This window comes from Melanerpes formicivorus, unplaced genomic scaffold (assembly GCF_026170545.1).
Source record: "Melanerpes formicivorus ecotype bairdi unplaced genomic scaffold, bMelFor1.0.p_v2 SCAF_107, whole genome shotgun sequence".
Lineage (NCBI taxonomy): Eukaryota > Metazoa > Chordata > Aves > Piciformes > Picidae > Melanerpes > Melanerpes formicivorus.
Window position 1 is genome coordinate 1138447 of NW_027142459.1, and position 18344 is coordinate 1156790.

The window sequence follows — 18344 nt, forward strand, 5'->3', positions numbered from 1 at the left end:
GTTTTTCTTAGGATTCAGTATTCAGTATCACTAAGGTTGGAAGAGACCTCAAAGATCATCGAGTCCAACCTGTCACCACAGACCTCATGACTAGAGTAGGGAGGACGCTACTGCTCACTGCAGGCTTGAACTCACGACCTTCCCATTCAGGGTCTTATGCACTACCAGTTTCTCACAGTGCACTGTGTAACAACTGATGTGATTTCCCCTCTAGTTCTGAAAGACACAGTAGATATTTAAGGAACAAAGTAATCTTATACAATCACAGAATGGCATCAGCGAGAAGAGACCTCTAAGATCACCAAGCCCAACCATCAACACAACATCACCATGGCCATGGTTCCATGTCTCAGAGTGCCATGTCCACATGTTTCTTGAACACCTCCAGAGATGGTGACTCCACTACCTCCCTGAGCAGCCTGTTCCAATGTCTGACCACTCTTGCAGGAAAGAAATTGTTCCTAACATCCAACCTAAACTTCCCCTGGCACAATTTCAGGCCATTTCCTCTCCTTCTATCACCTGATAGCAGGGAGAAGAGACCAACCCCCACCTGGCACAAACTTCCTTTCAGACAGTTGTAGAAAGCAATGAGGAGTTGAAGAGAGCCTCATCTTCTCCAGACTAAACAACCCTGGTTCCCTCAGCTGCTCCTTACCAGACCTGCTCTCCAGACCCTTCACCAGCTTTGCTGTCCTTCTCTGGACCTGCTCCATCACCTAATGTCTTTCTTGGAGGGGCCCAAAACTGAACCCAGGATTTGAGGTGTGGCCTCACAAGAGCCTCACAAACTGCTCCAGAAAGTCCCACCAAGAGATGAATGGTCTAAAATCTGGTGACTAACACATGCAGGAAGCATAAACTTAGGGATGCCTGTTTCAAGAACAGAGTGTCCATTATGCTTTTTAAGTTCCCTTTTATAGCTGCTACACACAGAACTACTCTCAAAGTATGCCAAAAGTATGTCAGTGTGGTTAACACAGATTTCCCTTAAAGTCTTGGACATTTTCATGTTTACAAGATGGGAATTCAGCATTTCTGGGGTATTCATACAGTAATGGGGAGGCAGAAGAATAAACACTAATAATACGGGGTTTTTTTGGCAGCAGTAGCTTCAATTTGCATTAGAAGAGGGTGAAACTTGACAGCTGCTGCGTCCTTAATGCCCACAACCCCCTGTGTCAGAACAAAAGATAAACAGCCGTCACCATCCTGAGATTAATTTGTCTAATTAAGGCAATGAGACAAACAAACATGCAATTAAAACATGGCTTTACCAGCGAGCTTTTCTGTCATGTCTTGCTTTGCTTTTCCATTCAGGAACTGGGCTTTTGTGCAGAAGGGCTGGAGGAGCAAATAGTTGTCTAGAAGTAAAGAACACAAAAGGGTTAAATTAAAGGTTAAGCAGGGTAATTAAGCAGTCTCAAAATAAACACAGCATGAGCAAACGGAGATAAGAACCTTAGTTATGATGCATTAACTTCAAGAGAACGTAGTGATGTGTTTCAAGGCATAGAAGCATTAAAATAAAGACTTAAGAAGCCTTAACTCCTAGAATCTGGTAGGACACTGCTAGGATACACACTGAATTTCTCTTAACTGGTCAACACTGCTGACTGTAATGAGTCCAAAACAAGATTCTTTCTCTTCATTACCTTCCTGCATGAATTTGGAGCTTCAATTCACCATATCAACAATCCTCAGTACAGCTACCATGGGTTCCTTAATTCCATCCTCAGCAATGGGATGGGATAATCAAAGTATTTATGCCTAGAAACTCGGACCTGCGCTTCCTCAGCTTTGTCCAGCCTGAGGGCCTCTTGGCCCTGCAAATTCATCATCTCAGCACTGGTAAGGCCACGCCTTGAGTACAAAGTTCAGTTTTGGGCCACTCAATAAAGGAGGGATATTGAGGGGGACTAGAGCAGGTCCAGAGAAGGGCAACAAAGCTGGTGAAGGGTCTGGAGAACACATCTGGGGAGGAGCAGCTGAGGGAACTGAGATTGTTCAGCTGGGAGAAGAGGAAGCTGAGGAGAGATCTCATTGGTCTCTACAACTCTGTGACAGGAGGTTTGAGCCAGGTGGGGGCTGGTCTCTTCCACTCAGAAAGAGGGACAGGACAAGAGGAAATGGCCTCAAATTGCACCAGGGCAGGCTTAGGTTTGACATTAGAAGAAACATCTTCACTGAAAGGGTTCTCAAGCCCTGGAACAAACTGCCCAGCGAGGTGTGGTTGAATCCCCATCCTGGAGGTGTTTCAAAGATGCAGAGATGTGGTGCTGAAGGACATGCTTTAGCACCAGTCTGGTTTGAATTAGAGAATGCCTAGGCTGGATGAAGCTAAAGGGTTCTTCCAGCCCAAGCAATTGTCTAGGACACACCATATTTCCTGAAAACATCACAATTCTGCTCCAAAACTACAGCACATGAAGAAGGAAACTAGTGGTGGCATGCATAAACCAGCAACAATCTATTTCTTTGAACTGTTTAAGTGATTCTGCAGTGTGACAACCTTCAGCAACAGGATGACTGAGGTGGGAAAGGACCTCTGGAGATCATCTGGTCAAACCTCCCTGCTCCATCAGGGTCACTGTGGGCAGTTGCCCAAGGCCATGTCAAAACAGCATCTGAGTATCTCCCAAGTATGGAGACTCCACAGCTGCTCCGGGCAACTTGTGTCAAGGGTCAGTCACCCTCAACGTGAAAACCACCTGCTAAGGAAAAATAACAAGGCCATCTACAAGTTCAGGACCAGTCTGACCAGTTAGGATTCTTTGCTGGACTGGCCAAATATTACAATGACTTCTTAAAAGGTGTGAGAATAAACACTGAGGAGTGGTAACCCACTGCACCAGGACAGGTGAGGAGTGACCTGCTGGAAAGCAGCTCCATAGAGAAGAAGCTGGGAGCGCTGGTGGATGACAAGGTCCCCAGGAGCTAGCAATGTGCTCTTGTGGCCATGAAGGCCAATGGTGTCCTGAGGTGCACGGAGAAGAGTGTTGCCAGCAGGTCAAGGGAGCTTCTCCTCCGACACTACTCTGCCCTAGTGAGGATACAGATGGAATCGTGGGTGCAGTTCTGGGCTTCCTAGTTCAAGAGAGACAGGAACCTATTGGAGAGAGTCCAGTGGAGATTCCAAAGATGCTGAGGGGCCTGGAACATCTCCATGAAAAGGAAAGGCTAGGAAGCCTGGGGCTGTTGAAGCTGGAGAAGAGCAGCCCCAGAGAGCATCTTCTCAATGCTCAGCAAGAGCTAAAGGACCTGTAGGGGGCAAAAGGAAGGGGCCAGGCACCTGTCAGTGGTGCCTGGAAACAGGACAAGGGGCAATGGGCACAAATTGGATGCCAGGAGTTTCCAAGATGAGGAGAAACTTGTTTGGTGCTTGAGCCCTGGAGCAGGCTGCCAAGAGAGGTTATGGAGTCTCCTTCTCTGGGGAGATTCCAAAACCACTTGCACATTGTGATCCTGGGCAAGCTGCTGTGGGTACCCCTGCTTTAGCTGGGGGGGGGTGGGGTGGGGTGGAATGGGTGGTCTCCAGAGGTCCCTTCCCATCCCGACCATGCTGGAATTCTGTAAACCCAATGATCTGTTACATAGTGTAATAGTTGGATGGCAACTGTTGGAAAGAATAACTCTTTAAATGTAGAATTCAATTAACATAATTAAATCTCTCTCAAATGAAGAGAGAGCAAAATCACTTACCTACATGCTGACACAGAGCCTGAATAACGTTAGTGGCAGCTGCATAAATCCCTGGATTTTTGGAGTTCAGGTTGTTGTCCACCATGGCAGGAATTAGCATGTTGATCACAGGAGACAAATTGTCTTTCAGCAAGGGAATTATCTTGTGCATGGTCTCCAAAGCCACCTGATTTACTTTGCTGTTGGAGTCGTGCAAGCGAGACTTGAACGCATCGAAGATCTGGAAAGGTATCCAAGGAGCATTCAGCTGAGGATATCGTGTTCCCTGCTTTATGGTTGCACTTTAACTGTCTATCTTGGCAAAAGACAGCTCTGCTGAGATTATATTTTAGCAAGCAAAGCATCATTTGCTGTTTTTTCTCCTCTGCATTATTAACTGCACCTCGCCTGAGTTTGATTCTTGGACAATATAATTGGGATAAAGAAGCCATCTGCAACTTTTAGTACGGCCAATCTTTTCTGCAACCAAAGGCACAGAGCTCTGCTTAGAGAAAAAAAGAATTCTTTAAGGTGCTCAAAAAATTGGTCAGGCACTGGAACAGGCTGCCCAGGGAGATGGAGGAGTCACCATCCCTGGAGGTGTTCAAGAAATGTGTGGGCACAGCACTTTGGGACATGATTTAACGGGCATGGTGGTCTTAGGTTTGAAGTTGATGATCTTGGAGGTCTCTTCCAACCAAAACAATTCTTTGATTCTATAGAAACACTATAGTGATTGGTTTCACAGTGTCTTCACCGAGTGGGGATTTCACTGAGTGAAGACAGTGACATTTCATAGCAGTAGGTCACACCTCCACAGCAAAGACCCTGCACTGCTAGAAGACAATCTTGTTTTTCCTTTCATTCTATCTACATTTAGCTTACAACTCCTGGAGCTCTGCATCCTATTTTTCTCCTCTCCTATGAGAAAGGATGATTACCTTGAGCTTTATCACAACCATGATCCTTCCTCACCTTCTCCCAGACTCACAAAGCAGGCAGAAGGTGCACACCTGCCCTATTCCCCAACTTTTTCCCTTCTTATTGAAAGAGGGAGCCAAGATTTCATCAGAACATGTTATGCCATAACTTGGAAGACCTTTGAAACACAGTGTTCTCAGTTACCTTCACAATGTTAGCCAGGACAAAGCCCTGATTGTTCTCTGTATCTGATAAGAGCTGCTTAACGCCACTGATTCGCTCGCGGAAGTCTCGGGCATTCAATAAACCAATCAGGTCTTGGAGATACTCTTCGTTTTCCAGGGCGTTACGAGGAGCCACTTTTCTGGTGACTTCACGGCCCTCTGCAGCCTCTCTGATGGGAAAGGAAAAGCTACTCAGTGAACACAAGATGGAACAGGAGTCTGTTATCTCAGACCACATAAGTGTAAACATCTCTTTCTGTGGAACCTCTGTGGACCTCTCTCTGGAGGTGTTTGAAAGCAGATTAGATAGGGTGTTGAGCAACCTGGTGTAGTGGGAGGTGTCCCTGCCCATGGCAGGGGGTTGGAACTAGATGGTCTTTAAGGTCCCTTCCAGCACGAACCATTCTATGAATCTATGAATAAACAGAAAACCTTCTGGGGAAGGACTTTCACTTTACACATGGCGACTTAAAAAAACATGGTGTTTTGGACTGGAGATAGGAAGAAATTCTTCACAGTGATGGTGGTGAGGCACTGGAACAGGTTGGCCAGAGAGATCATGGATGGCCCCCTCCCTGGAGGTGCTCAAGGTCAGCTTGGATAGGGCCTTGAGCAACCTGGTCTAGTGGAAGGTGTCCCTAACCATGGTGGGGGGTGGGAACTAGATGATCTTTAAGGCCTCTTTCAGCCCAAACCACTCTATGGTCCTATGATTTTTTTCCACAAAATGGCAATATCTTGAGCTGACAGTGAGAGGAATTTACTGTGAATTCCAAGTGTTCCAGGTTCCAAGTGTGTATGTTCACAAGCAGCCAATAAATTAACTTAAAAATGCATGAAGCCATTCTTATTGTTACCAGTTCCCCCCTTTAGAAGAGTTTATCTAGGACATGTCAAGTTCTTCCTTGTCCTTCAGATCTGTTTGATGTTCACAACCCTGTTTGGAGTGCTTCCATACTCTCCTCTTGTGGTGAGGCTCTTAACCTAAAGGTCAAGCTCCTAACCAAGTAAACCACTGAGGATCATTACCTGTCAGTGACACTGAGAGCATCTCTGGAAGTAGATGACGACCTTGAGTGTCCAACACCACTTGTCTGGGAACGTCTTCCCCTTGCTGAGGGTGTATCCAATGGCATCTCCCCTAGACCCTGCAGAAAAGGGCAAGCAGGAATGAATAGGGGACGTGGTAAAAGCCAGGCTGGTAGCCATGGAAGTGTGGCAGCAGATTCCATTTCATCTGGCACATCTGCCAGGAATGAAGGTATGCACAGAGCAGCTGTCCTGCTGCAGTCACTTGACGACTTGCTCTGAACATTCGTTCACTGTCAACACCTGACACACACTAAGACACCTTTCCATCTCTCAGAGGTTCAAGAAGGGCTTGGCCACCTACCTTCTCACGCAAGCTGCTAACAGAGTCCTTAATGTAAGGCAGGTCCTTGCTTGGCACATACTTCTCAAGGGCTTTCTCAAACTCAGGGTGATCCATCATGTTGAAGAGCATCTTTCGACCATAGTACCTGCAGGGCAGCAGATGGTGACAGACACACCAGTCAGCGTGGCTTTGCTTTGTAACTGGTGGGAGTTACAGCTTTGTAACTCCAAACCAGAAGAGCAGGAGATTGCTCTCTGTGAGGGTAACCAGGCACCTCTTCAGCCTCCTACAAAGGTGTTCTGCCCCCAGATCACTGCGTAGTCAACAGAGGATATTCATGACAGCAATTTTGTGACTCAGCTGGTTTTAAACAGGATGCTCCAGCCTGGCCACACAGTCAGTGTGGCTACCAGTGCCAGCACTCCATGGCCTGCATCTTGTCTATGTTCAGCAAATATCCTCAGATGATGTCCTCTGAGCCCTTCTTCCTGCAGCCAGGTTGAGCACTCATAGAATCACAGAATCACTTTAGTCAGAAAACAACCACCTGGTCTAGTGAAAGATGTTCCTGCCCATGGCAGAGGGGGTTGGAACTAGATGATCTTTCAGGTCCCTTCCAACCTGAACCATTCTATGTATCTATGAATATTTATGCTAACCTGTAACACTTGGAATTTAATTGCTGTAGAGAAGATGGCTCTTTGAGTGTGAGTAGGAGGTGGCATTAGCAGCTTCATATAATTGGTGGCTTGCTAATATTTGCCAACCCTTAACTCAGCACTACCAGGTCACTACTGAACCATGTGACTCAGCAACACATCTCCACAGCTTTGAAATCCCTCCAGAAATGGGGACTCCATCACTGCCCTGGGCAGCCTGGGCCAGGCCTTGACAACACTCAAAAGGGAAAACTGTTTCTCTTGTCCAACCTAAGCCTCCCTGCTACAGCTTGAGGTCATTTGTTCTTGTCCTATTGCTTGTTCCTTTGGAGAAGACACCACTCCCCACCTGGCTCCAACCTCCTTTCAGGTAGCTGCAAAGAGAAAAAAAATCCCCCCTCAGCCTCCTCTTCTGCAGACTGAACAAGCACAGTTCCCTCAGCTGCTCCTCACCAGACCGGTTCTCCAGACCCTTCACCAGCTAACACCCAGGTGACCTCTGCCGTAACAGCCCTGTGCAGTGCTTGGCTAATGGTCAGACTCATGGTTTGTGCTGGAAGGGACCTTAAAGATCATCTAGTTCCAACCCACTGCCATAGGCAGGGACACTTTGCACTAAACCAGGTTGCTCAAGGCCGCATCCAACCTGGCTTTGAACACTTTTCCAGTGACAGGGCATCCACAACTTCCCTGGGCACCCTGTTGCAGCATCTTACACGTCTTCTCCAGCTAACAGGACTCTATGATTCTATTCCCTGTCTGAGCAGAGGAGCACACACAAAACTGTGTAGAAGTTTCAACCTCTTTTGAAGGTGCTTTTCTGACCCACAACCATTCACTGACCTGGTTTGTTGTGAACTATCCTGTGCAAACCGGGCTATGGCAGGCAAAATCCGATCAGCCACAGCTTTGGCTCCAGACAGGATCCGCTCTGCTCCCATGCGCTCCACAATGTCGGAGAGGTGCTGGGCTGTGCATCTCCTCACTGCTGAATGCAGGTGGCTACAGAAAACACAGCTGCTGAGTGACATCTCACCCCCAGGAGCTCAACAGCAGCATTCATGTGCTCTACCAAACATGGCATACAAGCTTCATCTCTAGCATAAGCTACAGATACTGCACTGCTTATTCTGGCTCTTCAGAGAAGAGCTCAGAGCAAAGACAAATCAGTTATTTCCATCTGAAAAATCATTTCCATTTGATAACTAGTTCACAGTATTTGACCAATGACTCCCATTATTGGATCAATAACTGCAATTATTGGATCAATCACTCCTATTTGATTGAATTTCAGTCCAGTCACTCAACATCCCAAACTACAACACACATGAACAAAAGGGAAATGACATTTCTTCTGGCCTGAAGTCAGTTTCAATCCTAACTGCACCTTTTGGGATCAATAAACTTTGTGAGTTCCTGCTGTTTTTAGAATTTCCTTACTGATTTTTTTTTCCCTTAAAATAACATTAAAAGCTTTTAGGAAGCACAATGCTGTATTTTATTCCCATCAGCTACATAAACCCCAATTCTCTACGCTCAGGAGCGCATCCTGGGTATTTGGTGTCAATCTAAAGTGAAGCAAAGCAGTGCTCTAGTGACTCCTAAAGAGAAGTGAAGCAGGAGTGACTGCTAGAAACCTTGCAGAAATCTACTTTTCTGTAAAACAGGAGCCATTAAACATCTAAAATAAGAGAAAAGCTGGAATCAGCTCTCCAATTCCTTTTACATGTGGACATGGCAGTTTGGGACACGGCTTGATAGCCGTGGTGGTGTTGGGTTGATGGTGGGGCTCGATAATCTTAGAGGGCCTTTCCTTCTGTGATTCCAATTCCATGACTGCATGCAATCCTGCTGTACCTGCTGATCCCATGTGTCATCAGAATACAGAACTCCACAAATTCAGACTTCTCCAGTTTTAATCTCTGGATTAAAAAAAAATCCTGCCCTGAGGCCAGCTTCACTGCACAGTAAATGAAACATTTGGGTAGCTCATGGCTTGTAGGGTAAAACCAGGTTTAAAGGGGAAGAATTGACTTAGTGAACCATATGGGTGACTCCCCAGCAATCTTCCTTGGATGACCATGCTCCCATTCCACCAGGATTTCCCTTTTCCCTGGTTCCACAGCTTGCCACAAGCCTTGTTGGAAGTGGAACCTATCCTGCCAACTAACTGGGTCTATTCAAACTGCAAAATTCAGATTGCACTGGGTTGGAAGGGACTCTCAAAGGTCACCTTGTCCAACCCAAGACTGCAAAACCTCTCTGGCAGCATGGTAGCTCCCATTCAGTGCTATCTCCTGAGCTTTGACTCCTGCTCAGTGCCAGTCGCCCATCTTGGGAGTTTGGAAATGCTGACAAACTAACTCCTGCAGCAGGAACTGATGGGAAAATACACATTGCAAGGCCTAAAGTCCTTGCTGTGCAAGCAAATAACCCCCTGCAACCCACAAATGCCTGCTGCTCAGGCAGAACGGCTGAAAATCTCTGTGTGTGCACATAGAATAAACCAGAATTCAGGCAGAGAAACCCCATGCCTTGGACATTTCTGAAATGGAATCACTTTCAGTTCTAGTCCTCGAAGCATTAAGCATCTAAACACACAGCTGAGGTTACAGCAACAGTCCAGGATCTTTAGAGCAGCATCCCACAGAGGCAAACAGTAATGGTTTTCATTATTTGTGAAGCCAAAGCCAACTTTGCAGCTGATGCAGCATCAGTATGCCTGCATGTATCTACTCAGGGTGGCAAACATGAATGCTTATGATCACAGGAGGCTTGAAATGAGCAGCAAATAGGTCACCTTTAAAAGGTTTTATTGGCAAAAGCATGGCTTACAGTGAATGTAACCATCTAAAGTTTCTTCAATAACTTCAATTCAGAGATCTCCTGTGTGTCAAATTCAATGATCTTAAAGCTTTTTTCCCAGCCTTAATGATTCTAAACAGAACCCTCCCACTCTGTACTAAAAACACACATCCTTTTTCTCCCCAATTTCCACTTGTAAACGCAACTCTCAGATTCACTGATACAGACAACAGAGCCACATCTTGCTCTGTGGCTGACATGGCCAGAGATTCCTGAAGCCAACACTAGAAAAGCTGTAACTCATGGTAACTTTTAGACCACCTGCTGATTAAAAGCAATACAGTACTCCATGATTCAAACACTGCTGTGATTGAAGTCTTAGCTGGACAGAAATCAATCGCTGTTTCAAGTGCTGTATCCAGATTCATATACTTGGATGCTTTGAGTCTGGAAATGTATTCAAGCTCACAAACTGGAGTGAGTCAGATCTTTGTAGGTCTAGAAAACTCACCAGCACAGGCCAGTATCTTTGGGTGTGCCACATAAAATGAGGAGAGCAGATGTAGCCAGTTATGAACATGAGCATTGCTTGGCCAAGGGTTTCAGATGTAGCCAGCTGTGATCATAAGCATTGCCTGGGCAAGGGTTTCTGAACGTGGGGGTACTCAAGCAGACCACTATGTGGCTTCTGAGTTAAAGCAACGTGCAAAACAACTGTTTGCTGCTCTTCAATTCACAAAGCAACTCTGCACAGGCATGATTCATCAATAATTTAGACCACAAAGCCACTATCTGCCTTTCAGTTTAAAGTTCAGGTAATTGCAGATGGTTTTCAGGAAACAGAGTCAATATATTCTACATCCATCAGCTTCCCAGGAAACAAACCATTTTAAATCAAGGCTAACTTATCATTTGCAGCTGTGCAGAAAGTCTAAGGACTGATATATTTATCCTGAAATACTTAATGGGAGAGGCTCCAAGAAATGTAGCTCATTAAATGTCATCAGAGGGATGGCAGAGAGAGGTAAGAGATTAAGTAGGTAGATACATCTAACATACTGAAATGCCTAATGGTTAATTAATCATTCCTGTGACAGTAAAGGATGTAAAAGAATAACATGATTAAGTGAGAGAAAGGAACTTCTACTACAGACTGAGGTAAGCTACAAGGCAGAATCAAACCACGCAGCCAGAGATGGAAGTTGTCAGCTTTGAGAGACTCAAGAAAACAACGGCCACCACCACAGAAAAAGGAATTAAACTGCAGGTAAAAAGCAAATTAACCAGCCAAGCCTGGAGAAGAAGAGGGAACCAACCAAGATAGCTGCAGCCAGAGAATTGTTAAGTTACATATCACCTCTCTAAATAAAGAGCAGTGCTAAAAACTGAAAGGCAGAGGGAATGGGAAATAAGGACACTGTGAGCTTCTTTAGGCAAAGCAAAAGAGCAGATCCCTAAGGACAGGACACTAACAGCAAGCAAAACAACTGAAGCTTTACAAAATGATCAGAAAAGCTCCAAAATCAGCAGGCAGCCATTCGCATTGCGCACAGAAAGGAAGATGAAGGGAGCTGCATTTTACTTTTATACCTCAAAACACTGCCCTGGGGAGAAGCTCTGCAGAGCTTCACTTGCTGTATTGTCAACTTTGTCTGCTCTGATTGTTTAAAAAACCCCCCCAAACAAACGACTCTGATAAATAAACTCTAGTCACAAGTTATTGCTTTACAAAGTCTTTGTAAGAATTACCTTTGCCCTCCATTTATAAGAGAACAAAGTGCACGTGCTGGAGTCACATTATTAACCATAGCCTTCAGTGCTTTGTCTACCTCTTCCCTTATAAATGTGTTGGATTCCCCAGCTTTGTGCAAAAGGACTTTTACTGTATTATCTAGTTCTTGATCCATGCTCTTTTTCAGGTGGGTGAACAAATCCCCTAAACAGACCACAGCAGCCCGAGAAACACCTGAGCGTAAATTCTTGACCTGCACACAGGAAAAACCCAGACAAACAATGAAGAATGTTTAGAAAAATAGACTTTAAAAAAAAAAAAAAATCAGCACAGCTTAAAACTTTTCCCTCTTTAAGCAACATTAAAAGCACCTGAGAAATAAGCTCCTAACTTGATTCACAGTCTGAGAGAATTAAATTACAAACACATCAGTAACAGGATAAAGTTACAAGCTGAATATTGTCAGTCTCCTAAGAAATCAGATCAAGGGTTGGTGCCTGAAGCTCCTGAGCTGCTTTGCTGAACAACAAACTCATCCTTTTGGGACTCCCCAGCAGAGGAAAACTAACTAGAGGTGACCAGCAGGTCGATGGAGGTTCTCCTCCATCTCTACTCTGCCCTAGTGAGGCCACATCTAAAGGACTGGGTCCAGTTCTGGGCTCCCAGGTCAAGAGGGACAGGCAACTACAAGAGAGTCCAGGGGAGGGTAGGAAGATGCTGAAGGGCCTAGAGCCACTCTGTGAAGAGGAAAGGATGAGAGACCTGGGGCTGTTAGGCCTGGAGAAGTGCAGCCTGAGAGGGGATCTTCTCACTGCTCAGCAAGAGCTAAAGGACCTGTGGTGGGGCAAGAGGATGGAGCTAGACTCTTTTCATTGGTGCCCAGGGACAGGACAAGGGGCAATGGGCACAAACTGGAAGCCTGGAGTTTCCATCTGAAAACGAAGAGAAACTTGCTCAGTGCTGGAGCCCTGGAGCAGGCTGCCCAGAGAGGCTGTGGAGTCTCCTTCTCTGGAGAGATTCCAACCCCTACCCCAGAAGTCACAATTCTGGGCAAGCTGCTGTGGGTGCCCCTGCTTTGACAGGCGTTTGGAATGGATGATCCTCAGAGGTCTCTACCAAACCCCACCATGCTGGGATTCTGGGATACCATTTCACTTCAGTGTCTGTAAGAGCTATAAAATACAGACAGATGCATATAAGCAGAGAAATAGAAATATGCTGATAGGAAAATTTAACCTCTTGAGCCACAGCCAAACTTGTTTCATGCAGCTTTGCAGTCAGGATAGTTGCATGGTAGGCAGACAAACATCTGACAAAGTTGAGACCTTCAATTTTCTTCTCCCTGTGTTAAACAAAAAAGATCATTTGCATATTTACATTAAAATATTAAACTACAAAATTCTGAGGAACAAAACCACCTTGACAACCCTTTTGGGGAAGAAATTGTTCATGCCCAACCTAAACCTCCCCTGGGGCAATGAGGCTGCTTCCTCTCATCCTATCACTTCTTCCTTGGGAGAATAGACAAACACCCATCTGCCTCCAACCTCCTTTCAGAGAGCTGTAGAGAGCCAGAAGGTCTCCCCTCAGCCTCCTTTTCTCAAAGCTGAACAAACCCAGTTCCCTCAGCTGCTCCTCACTAGCAGGAGCTGGTGTTCTCCAGACTCTTCACCAGCTTCACTGCCCTTCTCAGGACACGCCCCAGCACCTCCAATGTCCTTCTTAGAGTGAGGGGCCCAAAACTGAACACATACAATGCAAGAAACTCAAAGTCAGTCTTTCTCCTGATGTGACTATTTCAGCACACCAGACTTCAACTCTCTTCTGCAGTCCTGCCCAGTTTGCACTTTCCCTCTTGAAGCTGAACAGGCAGCAGCAGTGTAACCCCATTTCACCAATCAGAGCACAGCAAAGCCTTCTATTCCATGAAAGATGTCAAGAAGGTATTGGTGAGACTCTCTCCAAAGCAGAGCTTGTACTGAGACATCTTGACAGTTACCTGAAGTGAGGTTGCAGTAAGGCTGCTGTTGATGTCTTCCCCCAATTAGCTAATGACAGGAAAAGAGGACATGGCCTCACATTGCACCAGGGGAGGTTTGGGTTGAATACTAGGAACAACTTATTTCCTACAGGCATTGGAACAGGCTGCCCAGGGAGGTGATGGAGTCACCATCCCTGGAAGTATTCAAGAAATGTGTGGAAATGGCACTTTTGGGACATGATCTAGTAGTCATTGAGGTACGGGGTTGATGGTTAGACTTGATGATCTTAGAGGGCTTTTCCAACCTGAATGAGTCTATGATCACTAAAGTCTCTGAAAAAGATGATTAGAGACACTTCTAAGTCTCTGAAAGCTCAGCTCTTAAGCTTCAACTTACAAGAACTTTGCACTGAAACTGTTTTGCTCCTCTATCATGAGCAACCCTTCTCACCACTTTTGATGTCTTCTCCATTCTGTTAGTTTTAAGCAAGTTACCAAAATAAGCACCTTTTATATCATATTCAGGTTGTACATGGATGTTTACACCTACCAGTCCTCATCAGCTAAAAGCATCAAGGCTTCTGTGAGTGCAGCTTCTGGTTTTAGAAAAGGCTGAAGCTCTGATGGGTCCATCACTTCTGGGCTGTGAGTGACTGATAGGGCCTGGTCTTTATAGCGTCCTTGTGTCCCAGGAGACGTTTCATCTGCAAAGACATCAAGCAGGAGACATAATCAGCATGATCTGATGAAACTAATTCACCCCAAGGAAGGGAATAAAAAGTTTGAGGTGTAGACTGCTGCTACTAAGGGTTCTCAAAGTGAGAACTGCATTCTTATTTTCACCCTCAGGGTAGTGAGGGCCTGTCCCAGGATGCCCACAGAGGTGGTAAATGCCCCATTGCTGGAATATCTAGATCAGGTTGTTTGAGCCTCTGAGCAACATGCAGATGTCCCTGCTGACAGCAGGGGGGTTGGACTGGAAGACATTTAGAGGTCCCTTCCCACCCAAACCAGTCTGGGATCCTATGAGCCTTGATTGCTCAGCATTTAATTCACATCAATAAACTGTTTTCCAAATAACCAATCCTGATGCCAGTCAGAGCATACCTCCTAACTGAGACTTTTGGCAAGGGTTGCTTAGCCTGGAGGAGGCTCAGAGCAGATCTCATTGTTGTCTACAACTACCTGAAGGGACATTGTAGCCAGGAGGGGGTTGGTCTCTTCTCCCATGCAGCCAGCACCAGAACAAGAGGACACAGTCTCAAGCTGTGCCAGGGGAGGTTTAGGCTGGATGTTAGGAAGAAGTTCTTCATAGAAAGAGTGACTGGCCATTGAAACGGGCTGCCCAGGGAGGTGGAGGAGTCACTATCACTGGAGGTGTTTAGGAAGAGACTGGATGGTGTGCTGGGTGCCATGGTTTAGTTGATTAGATGGTGTTGGATGATAGGTTGGACTCAATGATCTCAAAGGTCTCTTCCAACCTGGTCTATTCCGTTCTATGGAGACATGGAGGACAGGAACATATTTGACAGGACAAGAGGGAACATTCTCAAGTTGGACCTGAGGAGGTTTGAGCTGGAGTTGTTTGATGTCAAAACAGTGGAAGCACAATGCACAGTGGAACCACAAAATGCTGTGGTAAGACACAATCAAATAAAAAGCAGGGGGCCATTTCAGAAGCTCTGAAGACCTTTGACCACCATCAGACAGAAGAGATTGAATTTGCTGTCAAGATGAGAGGAAATGGCCTCAAGTTGCACCAGAGGGGTTTAGGTTGGCCATGATGATCAATTTCTTCCCCTTGAATAATGTCAAGGCCTCACCCAGGCTGCCTAGGGCAGTGGTGGAGGCCTCATCCATAGAGTGGCTCCAAAATGGTGAAAATGTAGTACCGAGGTACATGGTTTAGTGGTGACCTGGCAGTGCTGGGTTAATGGTTGGACTGGATGATCTTAACAGTATCTTCCAACCTTAATGATTCTGTGATTAATCAATCATTTTGGTACAATGAGGAATGAGGCAACAAAAAAACCTCTCAGATTCATATTCACAGAGTGGTTTGGATTGGAAGGGACCTTAAAGATCATCCAGTTCCAACCTCCTGCTATGTAATTTGATGTTAATTTATTGGCTGCTTGTGAACATAAACACTTGGAATTCACAGCAGATCCCTGTCACCATAACCTCAAGTTACTGCCATTCTGTGGGAAAAAAACAGAGTCATGGAGAGGTTTGGGTTGGAAGGAACTTTGAAGATCATCTAGTTCCAACCCCCCTGCCATGGGCAGGGACACCTCCCACTAGGCCAGGTTGCTCAAGGCTTCATCTAACCTGGCCTTGAAAACCTCAAACATTTTCCTAACATTATAGATGAGAAGTATTTCAAGGGACTAATGAAGAGGTCAATCTCCTTTTCCCACTGCCCCCAAAGCACTCACCTTCCAGAACACCTCAGATTTATCCATTGTACAAGTAAATCCCATTAAACCTGGCTGTGTTTTGGAACTGTCCCACTACACATATCCAAATATTCTGACAGCTTACCACAATCTAGCAAGGCTGAACATTTGTTCCTCTTCAAACTGGATGTTCTCTTTAATGAGGGATTGAAGGCCACATTTTCTGAGGTCAAACACACACTTCTTGACAGTGTTAAGGTGTCCCCACGGAGATTTAACTCTAGAAAACAGAATGATATGTCCAAGCAACAGTAAACCAGATATAATCCTTTGTATCCTAATAAGAGGAAATTTCCTGTCCTAACTTGTTCTTTGGAAAATTTCTTAATTTCCCATAGGCACTTTACTCTCTCTGTTATAGTGGTCATGGAGGTATTGGGTAGAAGGCTGGACATGATCTTAGAGGTCTTTTGTAACTAAGGATCATATTACTTGTTTTATAGAATCATAGAATCAGTCAGGGTTGGAAGGGACCACAAGGATCATCTACTTCCAAACCCCCTGCCATGGGCAGGGACACCCCACACTAGATCAGGCTGGCCAGAGCCTCATCCAGCCTGCTCTTAAACACCTCCAGGGACAGGGCCCCAACCACCTCCCTGGACAACCCATTCCAGGGCTTCACCACTCTCATGGGGAAGAACCTCCTCCTCACATCCAGCCTGAATCTCCCCACCTCCAGCTTCATTCCATTCCCCCTAGTCCTATCACTACCTGATATCCTGACAACAAATGACTGAAGAGTAAACTGCAGGTTAAACAAATTCTGATAATACCTGAAGTCATGCTGAGCACTCATGGGATACGTTCATAAGCATGGAATTGTAATTTCTATTTCAGCAGCACTGACAGGGTACTGTTCACCTAAACACTACTCCTCAGTGCTGCTGTCCTCAGCAGCTTCATAGCCTCCACTGGTGTCTCTCTCTAGTAGTTCCCTGCCTCTCTTGAACTGGGGAGCCCAGAACTGGGCCCAGGACTTCAGAAGTGGCCTCACCAGGGCAGAATAAAGGAGGAAAAGAACCTCCCTTGACCTGTTGGCCACACTCTTCTCCATGTGTCCCAGAATACCATTAGCCTTGGCCATGAGGACATAGTGCTGCCTCATGGCGACCCTGTTGTCCACCAGCACTCCTAGGTCCTTCTCCAGAGCTGCTTTCCAGCAAATCAACCTCTAACCTTCAAGGTCTTTGACTTCCTGATGTTCTCTATGATTGTGTTCTTTTTCTTCCTTTTTCCTCCGCCTCATCTTTTCCTGGGCCGATTTTGACATCACAACTTTTGCCTGCAAAACAGTCATGCCCCATGACAATAGGCAAATTTTAGTACACAAATCACTCACCAATTACCCAGTTTGCAGAACCCCAGAATCCCAGCATGGTGGGGATTGGAAGAGACCTCTGATGATCATCCTAATCCACCCCTGCTTCTAAAGCAGGAACACCCAGAGCAGCTTGCCCAGGATCACAATGTCCAGCTGGGTTTTGGAAGTCTCCACAGTAGGAGACTCCACAACCTCTCTTTCTTTATATTGTCATATAGATAAGACCAGGAAGTGAGGCAGAAAAAAAGCTGTGAAGTTCTCACCTCTTTTCCATTTTCAGTGAAAAAATGGGAAGCACTCTTCTGCTGGATGCTTCTCCCACAGATCCCTGCTGATGGCTCAGTCTTCTTCACAGCTTGGTCATCTCCATTCACTACACATGCTATGGACTGGCTGTGTGCTGGTAGGGAAGGAGGGCTCCCAAAAACACCTGGAAGGCAGATCACATTGTATCTTCAGCAAAGCAACCATACTATTCAGCAGAACTTAGTTAATTACACTATTAGTGCAAATTTCCACTCAAAAGTGCTCTTACTTTGCTCTGCTGAGTAGGAAGAACACAGCTACCTGTGTGCACACTGGACTAGAAACAAGACCTAACCTTCATCCTTCTGACTTGAGATGTTCTATGATCTTTTGCTGCCACTCTTGGTTGTTGGAATGGAGCAGCAGATCCCATAACTGCAACATTTTCAACCATAACTTGGATTATTCCTGTCTGAACTGGAGACTGTTCCATCCAAAAAGGTTTCTTCTTTTCCCACTCTAGGTTTGAAGGGACATTTCCCTTCACTTTAATACCCTGATGAGATATAGAAGAGAGAATCTGGGGTTTGCAATACCTTTACCAACAATTGCAACTGCATCTTCAGGCAGGACAGCTGGTGAAATGAAATCCAGATTGTTCCTCTGAGGAAATCCAGATGTTGACTCTGCAAGGCCTTAGAAAAAGAACCAAATGACACAATGTAAATCATGAACTTCACCTTTTGGAGCATGATTTGTTCTTCTACAATGTCATCATATACTGAGAGCTGTACTTATGAGACCTGCAAAGACTGGAGAGCTAGGAAGAGGGAAACCTCATGAGGTTCAACAAGGGTAGAGTCCTGCACCTGGGGAGGAACAACCCCCTGTACCAGTACAGTGAGAGGAGACCTGCTGCAAAGCAGCTCCAATGAGA

The 18344-nt window shown here is 45.7% G+C and overlaps 1 protein-coding gene across 1 annotated transcript in view; it reads right to left on the reverse strand.

Annotated features, from left to right (window-relative positions):
* LOC137455736 (TOG array regulator of axonemal microtubules protein 1-like) overlaps positions 1-18344 on the reverse strand; it is a 36560-nt gene that overhangs the window by 1619 nt on the left and 16597 nt on the right. The window contains exons 8-20 of the mRNA XM_068166812.1: positions 18004-18102; positions 17425-17591; positions 17017-17122; positions 15923-16057; positions 13929-14082; positions 12634-12739; positions 11415-11650; positions 7704-7862; positions 6220-6346; positions 5856-5974; positions 4807-4996; positions 3703-3922; positions 1278-1364 (exon numbers count right to left, since the gene is read on the reverse strand). Of these exons, the coding sequence (XP_068022913.1) occupies positions 1278-1364; positions 3703-3922; positions 4807-4996; positions 5856-5974; positions 6220-6346; positions 7704-7862; positions 11415-11650; positions 12634-12739; positions 13929-14082; positions 15923-16057; positions 17017-17122; positions 17425-17591; positions 18004-18102 (1905 nt within the window). The remainder of the gene's footprint in view (positions 1-1277; positions 1365-3702; positions 3923-4806; positions 4997-5855; positions 5975-6219; positions 6347-7703; positions 7863-11414; positions 11651-12633; positions 12740-13928; positions 14083-15922; positions 16058-17016; positions 17123-17424; positions 17592-18003; positions 18103-18344) is intronic.